This window comes from Oryzias latipes, chromosome 11 (assembly GCF_002234675.1).
Source record: "Oryzias latipes chromosome 11, ASM223467v1".
In the NCBI taxonomy this organism is placed as follows: domain Eukaryota; kingdom Metazoa; phylum Chordata; class Actinopteri; order Beloniformes; family Adrianichthyidae; genus Oryzias; species Oryzias latipes.
The window spans coordinates 13,286,027-13,305,492 of NC_019869.2; the positions used below are offsets into that span (position 1 = coordinate 13,286,027).

At 38.6% G+C, this 19,466-nt stretch overlaps 1 protein-coding gene across 3 annotated transcripts in view; it reads right to left on the reverse strand.

Moving 5' to 3' along the window:
• Positions 1 to 19,466, reverse strand: part of csmd2 (CUB and Sushi multiple domains 2) — a 279,666-nt gene that overhangs the window by 132,643 nt on the left and 127,557 nt on the right. For all 3 annotated transcript variants that reach the window (XM_023959868.1, XM_023959867.1, XM_023959870.1), the window contains exons 8-12: positions 15,745 to 15,832; positions 15,482 to 15,606; positions 11,153 to 11,274; positions 6,742 to 6,845; positions 4,473 to 4,585 (exon numbers count right to left, since the gene is read on the reverse strand). In XM_023959868.1, the coding sequence (XP_023815636.1) occupies positions 4,473 to 4,585; positions 6,742 to 6,845; positions 11,153 to 11,274; positions 15,482 to 15,606; positions 15,745 to 15,832 (552 nt within the window). The remainder of the gene's footprint in view (positions 1 to 4,472; positions 4,586 to 6,741; positions 6,846 to 11,152; positions 11,275 to 15,481; positions 15,607 to 15,744; positions 15,833 to 19,466) is intronic.

The following is a 19,466-nucleotide window of genomic DNA, read 5'->3' on the forward strand; positions in this document are numbered from 1 at the left end:
TTTACACAAGTTTGTGAGGCTTTGAGAAAGTCAGCGGAGAAGAAATAAACATGTCAATCCAAAAACTGAAAATTTTCCGGATGCTGCCAGCAAGGAGGTAAAAAATATGTAGGGTATGATGTTGCTTTTGTAACATCAAATCAACGGCTAGTGAATGCATTTGCATAAAGATGTAAATAAATCAGCATGATTCAACTCATACATCGTCAGCGCCAGTATGAAGTCCTGAATTGGCTGAGTTTATCGACGAGCTGAACATTTGCAATAACGCTGATCTTGTTTGCAGGCATTACATATTAAGAAAAAAAGAAAATGAAAAACACTATACAGAGAAAAATGTGGGTATGGAGCGCTGGGGGTTTACTGGTATGATTTTGCCTGCAACAGCACTTGATCATCAGGTTTAAAATACATGTAATTGAGAATGCAAATTAGATTTTGGCTCCTCCAATCTGGGAGGTGAAGTGTTTCAAAGCGTTTCTTCCCTTCATTAAGTAGAACTCATTGTTTTAATTACACTTTGGTTCAGCATGCTGCTCCACTTTCTCTGTTATTTTTTACTGGGGAAAAATAAGCATCTGTAGGCAAGACAGAGGACTTGCTGTGCTTCTGAGACGCAAGCAGCGGACTCATCTAGAAGAAAAGCCCTGGTAAACACCCCACACTCACACAGAGAGACACAACACATACGCTAATTAACACACCATCAGTGACACTCTTTGTTCATTATCACCACATGACTGCAAACACAAACACACACATCCGTTTATGTATTAAGAATTCCACGTTAACCTGAATATGTTAAAATAACCTATTATAGTCCAAATCAATGGGATAGCAGGATACAAACAGCAGACACACATGCATCACTGGACCTTTGGAATATAGAAACTTCCATTGCATCTCAAACTGTTTAGCATTTATAGATTTAGTCACAGATTTTATTTCTGATTGTCAGTCCAGATGTAAAATAGCTCCTACTGATGTCATCTTTCACCCACGTTATCATCTGTTCAACATCTGTGTCATTTGAAGTTCTGTTAAACTTTTCTTTATCATAATTGGAAGTGTGGGAAAAATTGACAAAGTGGCATAATTTTAGTGGTGGAAGATTTTCTGACAGATGACACAGATCTGAGTTTACAGAACTAAACACAGCGTCATTTAGAACAAGGAATGACAGTATACTACGTTAGGAAGGACGTTAGGCGGCAGTTTAGGTCAGGCGGTAGAGCAGGTCGTCCAACAACTGAAGAACTGAGCGGATCAATCCCCGCTCCCCCCAGCCAGCTGTCGCCCCCCCCGAGCGCGGCCAGCCTGGAGCTCACCGCTCCCCCCAGGGGATGGGTCAAAATGCGGAGAAGAATTTCCCCATTGTGGGATAAATGTATAATAAAGTATAAAGTATCAATTAATTTAAGTCAAACTCTTAGTTTTATTAAAATACCTGTATGAAGAATGGGCAAACCTGAATGGGGGCCTGTACATAGTATCAAAAGATTATCAAGATATCAGACCACTTAGTGAACTTGAAGAGCAGGTTTCTACAGGTATGCTGTGGGTGACAAGTCCTAGAAAGTGCTTATACAACACATAAGTACGGCTGAAGTAGGTGAAACGCAGGTCTGTCGCATGGGTTTTTAATTTTTTAAACCACCCGAACTGCTGTTCAAGTGATAAATGCGCCCCCCTCGTGTTGGCCTGACTTTTATAAATGAGGTTTATTAGACAATCAGAAGATAGTTTGCATGGGCATGTCATGGGCACTTACATATTATGCATTTGCCTCGTCAGTAAGGAGCCAGTGCTCGTGCAGGGATGGGCAACTCCAGGCTTCGAGGGCTGCCTTCCTGCATGTTTTCCAACATATCCTGCTCTGGCATTTTCTAATAGGCTGGACACACCAGAACCAAGTAATCAGTCATGAGTAGGGCCTGGATAGGTAGAAATCATGCAGACACACTGGCCCTTAAGGTGTGGAATTGCCCATCCCTATAGTGTAACATAAAATGTACCGTAAGGCAGCAACACTTATCACACTTGCATATGCATATCGCAAAAACTCAAACTTTATTATTTATATAGTGCCTTTCATTTCAGTAAAGAAAACACAAAGCGCTTAACGTAAAAGAAGATAAAATAATCACAAAAAATGAAAATTATTAAAAACAGAAAACACAGGACAATAACAGATAGGACCCCTCCCTCACCAGATTCCTCCCTCCACCCACCCTGTTCCCCCAGTAGAACCCTGAACACACAAAGAACTGCAGCTAAAAGAAGGTCTGGCTTGGTACTGCTGTGAGGAAATGATATCATGGGGATTCCTTCATTCCAAGGCCCAGCCCGACCACGGGGGTCATTATCACAGTCCCCACCCAACACAGAGCAGCTTAGGGCCCACTCTACAGCTATTAGACCACAGAGCGGGACCCCAGCCAGCCCAAGGAGAACGGGCACCGCAGCAACAGTACCTCCTACAGGTAAAATTAAAATAGGATATAGCAATATTAGTAATTAAAAAATAAGATACGTAAGATGATTAAAACATAACCTTAAATATCATAAGTATAATAAAAATAAAAAGAGTAGGATATTAAAAACATAAAGATAATAATAATAGTCCTTAAAAAATAAATAAAATAAAATAGATAAATTAATAAATAGATTAATTAAAAAAAACGTAAGCAAATACAAAAGTCATGTAAAAGCCAGACTAAAAAGGTGGGTCTGGAGCCTCTTCTTAAAAACCTCTATGCGGCCCTGAGGTTCTCCGGCAGACTGTTCCACAGGGGAGGACCGTAATGTGAGAACGAAGCCTCACCATACGTTTTGGTCCTCACCTTAGGAACAACTAGGAGGCCAGTGCCAGAGGACCTCAGGGTCCGCGAGGGTTCATATTTTAAAATAATATCATTTAACTAAGAAGTCCCAAGACCATTAAAACATTTATAAACCATTAAAAGAATGGTTGCAGAACATGATTGGGCGAGGTTTTCTCCAAACCCCGGAAGGGCTCGCCCGAGCGCCGGGTTACCGCCTCACATAGCAGCCGGTGGCGCTTCACTCCTGCGGCGGAGCACAAAGGGATGGCGGGGGCGTCAGGCCTGGCGCTGCAGCTCCTGGAGAAAATGTGCTGTGGCGTGGCTCCCGCGAGGCAGTGGGCCAGTCAGGCTCATTCGAAGCGGCCCCAGAGGCCGCAGTGGACGTCGCTCCCAAATTCAGAACTCTGATCGTAGCCGAGAAGGGGAAGGCTCCCTCGGAACATGTCCGGCACTAACCCTGGGAGATGAGACTGCAGGAAGTCGATGCTGATACAACCCCGGTCCGGGTGGGTTCTGTTGGTTTGATCAGCGGGTCCCGGATCTTTCAGCCAGCGGGGGCATAGCGGTTGGAGAGTGCCAATTTAGCCGAGCAAGCAGGATCGGGTTTCGGCCCATGGCTCCTCCGGCTACGCGTGTCACCTCCGCCCATGACAGCTTGGGTGTAGAGCTGAGGGCCGGGTCCCTGTGACCCGCATCGGCCTTTTCCTGCTCAAGGTCAGCTGGAAACCGAACCGACCCTCCAGAGTTGGGGTTGTCTGGGCCTCGGAAGTCATTGGTCGGCTCCAATTCGTCTGTCACGCCACAGAGCTGCACAATATTGCTGTTGGAGCAGCTGGAGTGAGCTTCCGCTTCAGCGGGCTTTCCTCCAGACCATGGAAGAGTCTGTGACAGGGAGCAACTGGCTTGGTCCACGATGACTGATTGATGGAGGTATGTAATATAATTTGACTGTGAAGCTGAAACAGAGTATTTTATCAATCAAGTTGTATTTCTCCTTAAGCTCAGATCTTAGCCTTTGAATAGTGGCTGGAAGGTGGCAGTGATCTGAGTTGCAGTCTTCACAAACAAGAGCTGTAGGCGCGTCAGCCACCTTGGTTCAACCTTAAATGTGCCAAAATAATCTTTGGCAGCTAGAAGTATTTAACAAATCAAATAAATCCCTTTATGCATTTTGGCCTATCGGATGGATCCCTTTTATGTTAGATGTTAGCTTTCTATGTAGACAAAGGTCATTTGGAGTATAATTTAAGTTTTATTGACTCTTATTAAACTGTTGCAGTGAAATGGAAACTATGTTTTTGGATGTTTTGCTATTTGTTCATGCAAGTTATATCGTTATCACAATATTGATCACTAATATCACAAATCTTGAGTTTTCCTCATTTCATGCAGCCCCAGGTATATTCCATTTTTGCGACTTCTGTAAGGGTTGCCCAATGAGCTTCAAGGGAACTCTAAGACACAAGATGCGGCCTCCAACTCTCCACTGGCGTGGACAAGCCAAAAACCTGTACAGGTGACTACCATGTACCATGTGACTACGGCACATTGCAGAACAAGTCTCCAGGATCCTGTGAGTCTTGCGCCACTAAATTTGTTGTGACATGTGATTGTAGCGTAACATCCCACTTTGGGAGAGCCCCTTACCTTCGTAGGACACCTTGAAGCCCAGGGAGCCACTTGTGTCGTCCGTTTTGAAGTTGAGCCACATCTGGTGGCTGGTGCTTACCACGAGGTCTGGAGTGGTGGTACCAGACAGGCTGCAAAACAACACACAGTCTTTCACGCCCGTCCTTAGAACAGCTGTTTCGTGTTTCTAACAGGACCCCACTTACTGAAGAGTAACTGGAGTGTAAATGCTCTCAACAAAATAGCACCAGCTGCGTATTCAAAACATTGCAAATGCAAGTAGAAAAAAGCTCTAGCTGAAGTATTTTTCATTGTCAGAGGTCTCTAGTGAAGAGAAAAATACCCTAAAAACTGTTTTGAGTGAGCCTAACCCGAGGATTTCTTCTTGTTTTATCTAGGGCTTCTAAAGTAAAGCAACTGGGGAGAAGAAAGTAAAAAGTAGGGAAAGATCAGTCAATGCCAAAGAAGTAATTTAATCCTATTTGAATAGTAATTCCACCCAACTCTAATTAGGAAGTGTATTGCTGCAGAGTAAGTGATTAAGGATTCTAAATTTAGATCTGAAACAGAGCAGTACTGTCTGAACAAGTCAGCTTCATGTTTTTCTGCTTTTTTTGTAAAGTTTGTGTGAACTCGTGGGAGGAAACGAAAACACACTAGAGGGTTATTTTTTTTATTTTCTTCAAGTACTCTAATAAGAGTGAATTGTTTAAAAAAGTATTCACAGATGTCCTTACATTTAATGTTATATCATATTTTATTAAACTGAATTGTATAAAGTACTATGTGATTTTAACACAACTGAAAGTGACTAAGCTAAAACATGTAAGGGAAAGGGGTGGAATAATATTTTTCTGCCACTTGTTTACAAACAAATATGATCAAAATTTTCAGAAATGCTATGTTTTTGTTTGTTATTTTTTCAATTATTCAACTTTTGTTTTTCAATTTACAGACTTTAATTTTCTTTAAGTGCCACAACAGGGTTTTTAAGGTCTTGTTAACGTCTCCATCATCAGGATGGAGGATATATATATATAAAAACAACCCCAAAGTGGTATTTTGATTCTTTCACGCATTTCTGAGTATTCCTCTAAGAACCTGCTCTCTGAGCACCAGCCCCTCCCAATCCACGAAAACGAGCGGGTTCTCACATTGTGATGTCACAAAGTGGGGAACAGGCCCTTCCAGGAACAGTCTGCACTGCCAGTGCCACTCCCAGGCTAACGCACACATTCTTCACAGAGCTAGCGATGATTGGGAAAACGCTTTTGTAAGGCTCCGCAATATTCACATCCATCTTTGCAAAAGTTTGGATGTTGTTTGTTTTCGTGGGTAAAAGACAGACATACTGCTGAGGCTCTAGGTTGACGTCATGAAATGGGCGACACCCACAAGGAGAGAAAGCCGTTGCCTCAGAGATGGAGTCATCTTACTTCAGAGTAGGAAGAAAATGGACAGCCAAAATAACTCATATTTCATTACATTCATTCTTTAGTGTGTCTAAGGTAATATATTATCATAAATATGGGTATAGTTTACTCTGAAAGGCTTAAGAAAAGCATGATACAGGCCCTTTAAGAGGTACCAGTTATGTGTCTTGATACTACTTAATGTTTACCTTAGTTGTGTATCGAACTGCATTGCCTAACACAATTCTGCAGCACTTTTATGCTTGTAACATTATGATACACGACATAAATTGCTACCTACTGCACACCCTTGCCTGCTTCAGTGATTTATAGAAATATACTTCTGAGCATTTTCTGCTCCTACTAATAGTCCATAAAAGCCAAGAAAATCCTTGTTTTAGAAATCCTCCTCTTAAAATGGTTTATCTCCACATGTGTCCAACCACTTCCAACAAATTTATTAACGTGGTTTTACATCTAAAATGTTCTATAAATATATGTTGAATAAATACCAGCAACCTGTGACATTTTTTCAAAGCATCTGGCAGCATAAACCCCACTTGAGAGAGCCAACATGTAATGCAGCACCAAAAGCCTGTGATGCAGTTTCATACTGAAGAAGAAACACGACTGACAATGTGGTGCAACATTTATTTTTTATGCCACCGACTGCATCAGGTAGTGATGCAACAAAAGACGCACTGTGCCAATGAGGACTACGGGCTGGAGGCAAAGACAGAGGAGATTCATGTGGAGTGCAGAAGAAAAGTGATGGCTAAGGGTTCAGCATACTGATTTCATGCAACATGACTGTTAAATGAAAGGAGGCTGCAGAACAAAAGAGGGATTAGAGGTGGAAGTTAAAGGTCACTCACACGTGGAAGATGGTTTTCTGGTCTCCTACCACCTCGCCGTCTCCCACTGTAAGAGTGTCATAACCTCTTTCCACGTCAAAATTCTCAAAGGTCAGCTTGATCACCTAGACAACAGAGGGGACAGCACCAAAGACACCTGTAGATGACAGATGCCTGAATGATCTGTAAAAGCAGACGCAGAGAAAACAGACCCCTTTTCATCTGTGACATTCCTTGTTTCTGCCAATCAACACATATCTACCGTATTTTACGCACTCAAAAGCCTATTTTTAAAAAGAAAAATGACTGTGCGCCTTATAATCTGGTTTTGAGAGGTAGATGGTGTTCTGTCAAAATGTGTTTATGACGTGTTTCTAACAAGGTTGGGAGTTAGCATAGTTACAGTAAAGTTTGTTTTAGTAATATCAGTCTGTTTTTTTACGCATTACAAACAAGACTGTTATTGTAATTATGTTAACGCAGCTAAGTGGTGTCAGACTGTTGTTTATCACAGGTTGCTAACAAGGTTAGGACTGAAAAGCTCTTTGGACCTTCGAGGAAGGTAGAAAAGTACTATATACGTTTTCGGCATTTACCATATTTTAAATACACCAATGCGGCTGACACGTAGCTCTGTCAAAAATATTTTTTTTACATGTTACTAAAAAAGTTGGGAGTTTGCATAGTCACAGTAAGGTTTGTTTTAGCGGTATCAACCTGTTAATTTTTCATGTTGCTAACAAAGTTAGGAGTGACTGGCTATGTCTGAATTTCCTCCCTGCTCCTTAACCCTTGTGCCATCTTAGATGACCCCACCCTTGCATTGACATGTTATCCCTAAAATGACAAAGTTGGATTAAGGTGGAAAGATTTCATGTAATCCATGGACACCAGTGAAGAACACAAATCATTGAAGAAAAAAGGTTCAGAGCACTGTCTAGTAGGTCTAGATGACCCAACTCCCAACATTAAAGTGCCTAGGATAGCACAAGAGTTAAATACTAAAAAAAACAACATAGTGCAAGACTATTTAGTGCCCTGGATTTTAAAAGCAATTCAGACATCATGCTCACTACATTTTTTCTTTTTATACAGCGTCACCAAGGGAAAAGCTAATCAATGCGAACATTTGACGAAAACATCAATGGTTTGTTAATAAATTACATTTAAATCTATTTTTTGGGTAAAAAATGTTCAAATCAAATGTATTGTGGTCTATGTTCCCTAATCTAGTAAGCATTGATGCACACTGGTTTATCGTGGAGAATTCTGGGAAATTTCTATGGAAGGGTGGCTAATGTGCAGCTTTGTCAAACTGTGTTTTTTTTTTTTTTACTTGTTACTGACAAGGCTGGAAGTTACAGGTATAGTGAATACACTAACACGGCTAACATTTCTAATGTGTAGCGTGTTACGAACAAGTTCTAGAGTCACTGTGAACACAGTCAGACTGACTGATGGACTCATCTGACTTTTCTGTCTCGCTTAATGTGCTCATTTATAGCTCGGTGCGTCTTAAATGTGACAATTTTTTAAAATCTAGACCATTCATTGTCAGTACGCCTTATAAACCGATGTGGCCAATAGTGTGGAAAATAAAGTAATTCTTGTTCACATTTTTAAATGCATGCTTTTGCTATTTTTCATTCCATAAAAATCTGTTCGAATTCATTATTTTAGAAACATTAAGAGTTTTTAACGTAAAACTAAACAGAAGCATTCAGCAAACTGAGAAATGTGTGGGCTTAACAGATTGTAATCCATCTAAATTTTGATTTTTATACCACTCTTCGAATAATGGATTGTCTGGCAGATGCTCGCCGTGACTTCTAGTCTGCTCGTCAAAGCAGCAGGAGGTTAAACACCTCTGTGGCCTGTTTGAACAGACTTGAAAAAGACTTGAAGCACGTCAGGGGAGGAGACAGGGGATCTGAGGCTGTTTTCAAGGATAATGCACAGAGCAGAAAAGGTTAGAGAAGAGTTATACTCTGTGGAAGCAGGCAGAAATGCAGTAGCAAGATAAAATCCTTTTACTTACACCTATTTTTGAGTGTCAGACACAGAAATTTATATAAAAAGACTTCTGAATTAATGAAACATGGTTCATGTCCAACCCTTTTCTATATTTAACTAATTATTCCATAAGAACACAAAAAAGAGGTATGACTATGATGAAACAAACCGCTGACGAGACAAAGACAATAATAAAGAAATATGAAGAAAAAATGTCTGTGTCTCTTACTTTAAATTGACTGCCAATGATTTCTGCCAAATTCTTAATGTTTTCAGACGGCTAAGAGAGCAAGGCCTAATGAAAAAGCTTATATAAATGCAAATTGCATCCTGCCCTATGTTAAACCTCGTGCCTAATGAAAATTGCCAAGGTGCAGAGAAAAGATTGATGATGTGTGGCCAAAATAGGTCAGATCGGTTGATAAATAGAATTTCATACCACAGACCGGCCTCCAGTCTGACAGCTCGAAGCTGAAGTACAGAAGAAAAGAAAAACCCATCCAAACAAACAATGGAACCATGTTGCAGTGCAGCTGTAAGATATCATCTTGATGAACTGGTAAAGTAAAGCAGATTTTGTCACAATGTGTCAAATTTAGCTGCTAAGTCATCTCGTGGGTCTCCTTTTTTAACTCGATGACACACAAAAGAAAATAAAAAATCAGAGAGGATGACTGAACCAAAAGGAAAACAACACATTGTGCTTGTATCAATCCATTGGATAAACACATGGAAATGTTTTTTTTGTTTTTTATCATGTGTACACAAGACCAGATGCTTGTGAGCACAAGAACAACTTGATTTGACAAAAAAAAAAATAAAATTGCATTTGTTCCATTAAAAAACAGAACAGAGAACAATGTAAATGGCTTTGTTTTCAAATATGTTAATACATTTTAGAGTTTAGCATGAAAAGGTGACTATAAATTGAATTTGGCTTACAGTCCCTGAAAGGTTTAGGTTTTTATCTTGAAAACAAAGTAAAAAAAAAAAAAAGACTTTCTGGGACAATAGGAGTTTTGTAATGTAGGTAATTTCTTTTGCATGCTGTGAACTGCTGTCTGAAACACTCTTTTAAAGACGCACTCCAATTAAAAATAGTGTTTTAGGAGTTTTTAACATTTTCTTGTAGCTTTTCTCTCGTGATGGAGGATGTATAAAAATAAAATTAAGAATAACACTGTGTGTTTTTTTAACAATTCTTTATTCAAGTCATGGTGTATCAAGAACAGAAAAAAGAAGCTGTTTTTAAAAGCTTGTAGATGTTACGTAGATACTACAATCAGCAGGACATAAGCTGCATCCACTTACAGACAAATAGTTCCAGGTACGTCTTTGTTTTCCTCGTCTGAGCCGATATCTGGATCAGCTCAGACAAATTCCACAAATTATTTCCTAGAAAACGACAAGTTTGTTCCTTTTGGCCAAAAACGACTTAATCATAATTAAAGGACCACTGGGAATGCTTTAAAAAATTGATCAAAAGATGATCGGAGTTGGACTTCATTGTTTTTCTTTTTTGCAGCTCTGTCAGGGGTGCAACTTGCATGTTTAAAAATAATAATAATAATAATAATAATAATAGCAACAACTTCTAGAAGGCATTGTAGATAAGTGTATCAGTATTTACTCCTGACTCCTGTGACTTTTTACACATATACATTTATATATTTTATTTTCTTCTTTATTATGTAGTCTTTGGCTGCTGCTTCTGGGGCAATTTATAATCCAAAAAAATACAGATGTTCTGAAGTATTTTTCAGGATTCTCTGCATTTGTGTCCATCTGGGTTCATATAGATGGACCTGATTGGAAATATATTTCACCTTCAACTGGAAGAAACACTTTTGACATTCACAATGGACACAGGGAGACAAAACAAGAAACGCTGGTGTCTATATCAGTGCATAAGATTTATTAAAATCGAAATGTTTCCGTAGTCCATCTATCTCCTAACTTCCTCTTCACCCTCTCGGCTCTTATGCAATCTTTCATTCAACACTTTTCCAAGGAAATCCAATTTATAAAACAGTGTTGTTAGAATTTAGATAGACCTTGGCAGTGAAGCAGCTTGATGACCTTGGACATAACTCCAAGGTCAATGTCCTGCCCAGAAGAGTGATGATGCTCCCATGATATCCTCTAAGCATCCATTCAAAGCCTTTCTTTAGCCCTTCAGTCCACTTTGTTCTCTTTTTCTCTCCATCAAATCAGGCTTTTTTTTCTTTACATAATGGCTTGTGTATTCTCTGTCATTTTATTGGTTTTCTGTACTTTTTTCATTTCCTCTCAAGAAATCATCTTCTCCCATTCATTATGGCGGTATGACCCCATTAAAAAAAAACAGAAAACAAACTAAAAAATATTATGAGTGAAATACAAAGATTGAAATCTAATATTCAACCTATTACTAAATTACCTTAGACAAATCAGTGGCGGTGATGATCCAAGTGCAGTTGGCGTTGTTGTCGTACTGAACTGGGTAGTTTGGAGATGTGAAAACTCCACTGGGTCCTCTCAGCTGTCCTCCACACATGGGGGCTAAGGGACAAAATGGAGAAAAGGGGGAAGGTTGTCTGTTTAAAATGAATATTTACAAACGAAACAATTAGATGTGTTAAAATGTTTTTTGGAACCATTCACAAATGATGCTCCATATCTTCAAAATATCATTATTGTGGCGTGATTTTCCTTTGGGTTCAAACATCCCAAAAAGCTCCTGAGGTTAAGGCTACTTCTGTTTGTTCTCAAAGGCATTTATGCAGACATATAATCTTCTAAAAAGCTTTACGTAACAGTTTGTCTTCTTTGTGGTTGTTAGCACAGTGACTGGATGTCGGGCTTGTAGAACACATGAAGCAGAGATGACCTACTTTTGATTCTGTGTCTGAATTCAATAGAGTTGTGGATAAATCACTTTTGCAGCTCTGCTAATGTGCTGCTTCTTACTGTTGCTTTACTTTGATCTTTCAGCTCAAGCTTTCTTTCAGCAACAATGTGTGTGGAATATGCCAGGAAGAGTATGCCTGAACTTCCTTGTTCTGAGGCCCCTAAGAGGCTGTAAAATGGATGCAGGCGCAGGGTAACCATGCAGCTCCATGGTGATGAGAAAAAAATAAAAAAAAAGGCCACAAAGAAGCATAATGAGGAAAGCGGTCAAAAGGAGGGCTTCTCGTTTCTGATCCAAGTCAATTACTGGTCGCTGTGTTATTATTCTACATCATTTTAATGCAAAGTCACGGAAAGACATTTTTTTGATTTGAGTTGTCTACTTGCAAGGATGTCAAACTTAACATCAGCAAATAAATATTTTTAATCCTATTTAACCATTCATTCATCTTGGATACATGTATAACAGAGACCCCTATCACATTAGAATAATCCAAAAACTCCTTAAAAACCCACTGTACATAACATTGTCCATGTTTTCTGCCGTGCAGTTCATCATCAATCCACTAGGGGCAGTTGAAGGGCCATTTCATGGCTGCTTCCATGAAATCTCAAAATCACTTTTGGTGGGAAAGGTTTGCTAATCTTCAAAACTTTATGTTGAGAATAACTGATCTATGGTTATTCCTTTTTTTTTAAATAAGTAATTGCTGTATTAAAAGAATGCAAATGTTGCTGATAAATAATGATTAATAACACATAAAAAATGTGTGGATCAAATAAGAGACAGTGGCTAAATAAAGTGTTTTTTTCCTAGAACATTCATGTCAATAGTTATGCATCCAACGTTAACATTCTTGTGAGCAAATACTAACAAATCACCTGTGTCTTATTTGATTAAAACTATATCTCATAAAGTTATGATTTTTTTATCTTAATTAAATTTATTAAATAAAAATTCTGTCAATCCATTTGCTAAAACAGTAAAAAAAGATTTTAAATGGAACTGGAAAAAAAAATCTACACCAATCATATCAGCTTTAAAGTATTAAAATAAGAAAAAACAACCCTACATATTTTTGGAAACTCTTTCTGTACACAAAACATTTTAGTCGAGAAAGTGAAACGTGACATGATTCTGCAAAACCTTCCCGCTTCAACAGCATATGCCATCTAGTAGCATTAAAGGTCATATAGGAAATTAGAGACACACGTCCATCTAAGTTATGCATAATCATATACAATGCATAAACCTAAAAATATTTCATGCAAAACCTCTATTTTATTCATTTTAAACACTCATAAGAGCGCAACTAGTACACTTTAGTAATATATACAGTAACAAATGATTGATTGAGACCCTGTGTATAAAATATTCTGAATTAAAAAGTCACTAAAGAGTTAACAAATCTAGCTTGAAAGGACGAGGTGACTTTTTTATAATCAAACCCCAAGGGTGTCTGCAAGCCAGAGTAAGAAAGTCAGCCACTAAGGAAAAGGTTTGTATTTGAAAGTGAGCCTAAAAGTAATTGAAAAGTGCTAAATAAACTATTCCAACTTTAATGAATAATGTCAAAGTGAGGTCCTTCAGGTGTGGAACACATGCCCAGTGGCCCGCATGAAAGCCTTCTTGAATTTTTTCAAAGATGTTTGCAGGAGTTAAGAGTAAAATATTAAAATAATTAGAATGGAAGTGCAAACAGTTGGGGTGACCTTAACAAAAGTAATGAAAAAAGGAAGACTAGCTAAAAGACTATGGCTCCAAACATATCTGTGTGACAGTAAGATAAATGCACCAAATTCCATTGTAACAGATTTTGAAAAAGAGGAAAATATGTATATACATCAAATTAATTTGCAGTCAGACACGTTTTTCCAAAAGCAACATTTTTTGAAGCGTAATAAAGAAAATAATATCTGTAAATGTAAATAGATCTCCAGTTATCCTGAGAATGTTCAATCCTTTTAACCTTAATAAAGGTTAGTTTAAAAGGATGAAAGGAATTTTCCATGGAGACTTCAATATTAAATAATTTGCATATAACTCCCAAATGTAGTTTGATTTCATTCAGTTTTTATTATTATGATTTTTTTTAATCAAATATACCTGATTAAAAACTCGAAGTAGAAAAACCCAAGTGAATCAATCTGGTCATGGAGCTATTTTTTTGGATGTCAGGGAATCAACAGCTAAATGAAGGGACAATGTCTAGATTCTGGGCTGCTGCCATCACATCTATCCATGTCCTTAGGCACAACCTTCAACTCCAACTCTTTCCTCACATGGTACAGAAAAGCACTTTGTGAAATGCACACACCAATGTTCTTTGAGCCAGTAAGTGAATTGGTGAATGTGAAGGCCTAGAACGAGAGTTTAAAAAAAATGAGGAAAGGGTTTTTAATCTCTTACTTAGAGATATATTGCTGCTGTAAACAAAATCACACTTTTCAATTATTCTTTAATGCCATTTATCCTATTTTATACCATGGTCGGGGTGAATACTCGATTCTGATTGGCTGCTGGGTGTGCATTAAAAAGTGATATACCACAGGATAACCGCACGGTGAAATAAGAAGTTCCGGTCACCTAGCTCAAATGTTTTGTATCACTGCGCCGGCTTCTTTAAAACAACCTTTAGCTTCATCATTTGGACAAAAACAAGCGGTAAGAGGTGAACCTTCCCTCTGAACTGAGGCTTTATTCAACCCATAGGAAAGTTTAGCATATACAGTATATGTCGCTTTATATCGCCGAATCTTGACTGCAGCGGCGGTGTGGCGCGACGCAGACGATTTGTTACGTGGTGTTGCGCCGCACCACGTAACAAATAGTTTGCTTTTTGTGAGAAAAGCGATCCAAATTGTAAAAAAAAACAAGAATTAAGGACTAAAAACTGGTTACTATTTATTTCTTTTGTAAGTGACCATGGTATGAGCGGGTTAACGGCCTTCAAAGTATACATTATCACTTTTTAACGCACTTCGCTTCGCATTGGGTGGTTCAGGCTTCCACGGTGTGCATTAAAAAGTGATAATGCATACTTTGTCGGCCATTAACCCTTACTTGACAACTCAAGATAATCCAAAGTGCTGTTGTACTTAAAGCTCTCAGTGGTCTTTTAAATACGATTATGCCGTTTTTAGCCAAAATTGAGTTTTGTCAGAGTTTTCTAGGAAATAGTTTCTGCAGAGCGGCACAAGTTCATCAGAAATTTGCCTCTGGATTGTGGCTGGAAGTGTAGGTGTGGAGCAACCCCCCCCCCCCCCCCCCTCCCCTCCCTGTTGCTGAAAGCTCTCCGTTTACACTCTCTCCCACTATCTTACAGTTCCTCACATCCGCAGCCATGAATGTTTCCTCATGTTATCCCCAACCAAAATGGTGAGCATTACTGGAAATATCCAAGTTTTGATCCAGATTCCAGATGGTTCTACATAATAAACCTGATGCAAGAGCAAAAGGACAGTTAGATCCAGCACAAAAATTTTTGAGTAGCCTTAAAAAAGTGAGACCCTAGGACCACATCAGCATCAGTAAAATGATCCTGACAGTCTGTTGGCTTTTACTGTCTGGCAAAAAATAGTCATAGGTGAAGAGGACAGGATTGATGGGAAGCAATATACAGAGCACAGCTGAAAAACTGATGCAAAATAATCTTGGCTAAAGGTCAAAGTCAGCAGAGTCATACCAGAATGGTGAATATTGCATATAAAAAAGAATGGAAATGGAATGTGCACAGCCTCAAAATGAAAGCAGAGTCACAGGCTAAAAAAACCTAAGAGTGGTAACATAAATAGAGGTCATATTGAATCCATCTCCACTACATATGTGGCTGGATAGAAAAGACACAGCCAACTCTACCTCTGCAGATGGGACGGTCATCACTCCAGCCAACATAGCTGTCTGTCACTCTGAGACAAGTGATGCTCTTGGAGCCCTGGAGTTCATAACCTTCATCGCAGGAGAAATGCACAGTGGCACCACGTCTGTGGACAGAATGTAGGCAAACCAAAGGTTTAGATAGAAGAATCAACAAGAAAAAGCAGTTTATTAATGCAGAAACATATAGTTGTCTGTGGTACATTAAAAAAAAAAAAACTAAACTAAACTTGAATGGGAATTACCTGAAGTCAGAGCCTTTTCTTTTTCCTCGATCTGGAATCCCGGGATCTGGACACATGTTGTGTCCTTGTGCCACACCCATCTGAGATACTGATGACAAAAAGAAAAACAGAGACTGATGAGTCATGGAATTTTTACCCGAAAACAATGAAAACATTTAATAACTTACATTCTGTTTATACAAAAACACAGTCTTCTAAGTGTTAGAAAAAATGAAAACCAGATATTTTGAACAAATGTGTTTGTTTTGCTAACCGCTGACAAATAAGTAGAAACAAATGTGTAGCTTTATAAATTTTAAAGAGGTCTAAGAGTATTAACATTTAATTTCTACACACATTCCCAGCATAGCTTTGGTAAATGATGTCACAGGGTGCAAAATAGTGGAGGTGACAAGTCAAAAGGGGTCAAATCAACTTGGCGAATTGGGAGAGTGGTGCTCAGGGAAAGGGGTCAAAGGTAAAGACGGTCCAATCGATGGAACACCTGCTCACTGGCCCAGGTCCCAGAGTGAGGCCAGACAGCAGCTGATTTACACCTAAGCTTTGTGTTACCGCAGCACACTCAAGAAAAGAATACTAATACCTAATAACTATTTCATTAATGACATAAATAGAAAATAAATTAAGCATAAAATGTCATATTTTTTTTAAACTGAAATGCTTTGTTACCCAAATGTTGCCCCATTGGATCTACTATCGTCATTTCTGGAGGTTTTTTAATTATACCTATAATTCAATACAAAGTTTTAGGAATTTAAATGGAAAATAAAATCTAAAGTAAGATATGTGTGTGTGTGTTTTATATTTAAGTTAGAGCTGTCATGCAAACAATTCTTTTGTGCGATTAATTAATTGTGACCTGCAAATATTTACCCAATCTAATTAACCTATTTTTAATGTTACCTAATAATTGGTCTTGTAAGCCCCCTTCTGAGGTATTTTCATTTAAAATTGTGACACTAAAAGATCAAAATAGGAGTTTTTTTTCTTAGCACGATAAAAATAAAAACATGCTAATGTATTTATTAATTAATTGCAATTAATGTGATTAATCAGCACTCCTAATATAAGACATGGATGGAGTGAATTATACAAGGTAATCCAAAAAATCAAATCATGCATCTGCTGTCCAAAAAAAGAACATATGTCTGCTCAACAGGTTGTTCACAGACATTTGTAGGTCTATGTTGCTTCATGTGACTCACAGCCATTAGGTTGTTACCGTGACAGATGTTCAAATAAAGCTGAAGAACTGTGAGCTTAAAGAATGAAACAGGGCAAGGGTGAAGAAGACACTGTGGAAAGACCAGCCAATGCAATTACAAACTGCTATTTGAGGTGCAGCCACAGCAGACGGTGCATCCTTTGGGTCTGACTTCTGTAACAATAATAGTTCATCTTTTTATTTGCCCAGAAGAAGAGAAAATAAAAGATTAAAAAAAAAAAATATTTTTGCAACAGTGGGACAGTGAAGTTACAGTATAGGCGAGGCAATTTCAGTTGTATAGCACCTTATGTACAGTACACAACCAATTCAAAGTGCTTTCCTGAAACGCTTAGATTTAAATATAGAAACACTTTGTGAACACCTGAGTTCATCAAAAAGCTGCTTCCATCTCAGCTTCACCCTGTTTTGTTCGGCCTCTGTGTTTTACCATCATAAGGCTTCCAGCAGATCTCAGCACTCTGCAAGGATTGTGAAGGTTTGTGTGTGAGAGCCGACAGGCATTTGGGTTCCACACAACTTTTTTTTCTTCTTTTAATTACATTTAAATGTAACTGTTGCCAATAAAAGGATGTCAAAGAAGGAGTGACGTAGTCTGTTCTCCAAATGTTGGTTAGGAATCTGGTATCAGTTGTTCTGAATTAACTATTATTTTTTTTGGATGTGCACAAATAAGACTGTTGTACTAATCCAACCTCCAGGAGATGAACGTGTGAATCAGGTTCACACGTTCAATCAACAACAGGAAATCTCTTAGGTTTCACTATTTGACTGAGATAGTAAAAGGCAGACTAATTTGTGGCCTTCGATGGAGCCCTGATACTCAGGTCTATTATGACACTAAGATTTCTAACTCAATAGTTGGTCAGTATTCCTCTAAAAACCAGCTCCTCGGTTTTCTTCCCCATTTCCTTCTTGCTTTATACAATAATAAATTTTTGTTTCGTCATCGTTTTGCTGAAGGACATTTTACTGCATCCAGGAGTTTATCTGTTCAGAGCAGTGGCAGAATCTAATGGACCATGGTGCTTTGGTGTCAGAACTACATAAAGCTGAGTGTCATCTGCAAAACTGTGGTATGAAACATTATTAGTTTGGATGATCTTACCTAAGGGGAACATGTACGGCAGAAGTCCAAGAACAGAACCCTGAGGCACTCCACATCATAAGGAGACTCTCAGATTCATGATCAACCATAGCAAAATAACCCAAGATGAGATCTGATAAAACTATGGACTAAACCAGATAATTCCATCCGGCATGTCTAGAAGAATTTCATGTTTCACTCAAAATCAAACTACCGTTTTCTTTCCTGAATCAGTGTTGATGCAGATTTGTTAGTTTATCGAGTGCTGTGGTTTTGTCTGAAGCTGGACTAAATTTGTCTAAAAGGGTCTTTGTTTTGATCCAGCCGAAAAACTTTTAAATCACAAATTGTTTTGTGCCATCTCGGCTGCCATGGTATGTTTTTTTAAATTTCAGAAATTGGACAAAGCCAGAGTTTTACATTCCGAATGAAAGTCATTTCTTCACAGCCTTGCTGAATGCACTTCTTACAGATAGTAGGTGGCCACTGCAGATCAAGTGTTTGGTGAGCCAACCATCTCTAGAGGATCAGTTTTAGAGGCTCTGATTGTCGTTTTGAGTTGCCAGTGGTCTCAGTATTCACCAACATATGTTTAACTGTTGGCTATTTTAGCCAGAATGTTAGGAATTCTTTCTCTCAACTAAGAGATGGTTTCCTTGGAAAAACTGTAAGTCAGTGTATGCTTGCTGCTCAGGGACACATTCTAACAGCAAAATCGTACACTTTCACCTTTTAAGGCCAGTTTCAGGTTTCCTGTGGCATTCTTCTTTTTTCACTCTTTGCTATATTTTGTGAAGGTTTCAAGGTCATGTTAATTAAATCCAGGAGAAATTGTGAGAGTCAGTTGTGGAGTTGTATGCCAGTTTCATGGGGACTTTTTCTGACACGCCTTCCTTTGACAGTTGTACACTCCTGTACACGTCCACGATCGGGGACTGATGAAGGTCATTGCTTTGAGGGTAAAGCAGGCCAGCCAGTTGCTCTTGAGATGTCAGGCTGTGGCGCTCCAGTCACGGCTTCATCTTTTTTTTTTTTTTTTTTTTTTTTTTTGAGAAATGTGATTTATTTTTTGGCTTTGCACCAAAACAATCCAAGGATAAAATCACAGACTGGTGGTGGTACAGAAAACCCTCCTGTTTTCTCCAAGCAGTCTCATTGGTGTGTTTTGGTTGAGTCTTCGTCTTCATGCTGGTTGTAGGGTAGGGTGGTGGTGTTCAGATAAAGTCCATTTACTCCCAAATTCAAATCCTGGTAATTGTTTTACCCAGTATAGTGATTTTTCTGGAGATGTTTTTGACGGTTTTGGTAGAAAGGTTAAGCATTGTGGTGCTATAGAGTTGCAGACTGGATCTATTAAAACAATTAATTAATTAATTAATTAATTAACCACCATTCAAGCAATTTGAGAAC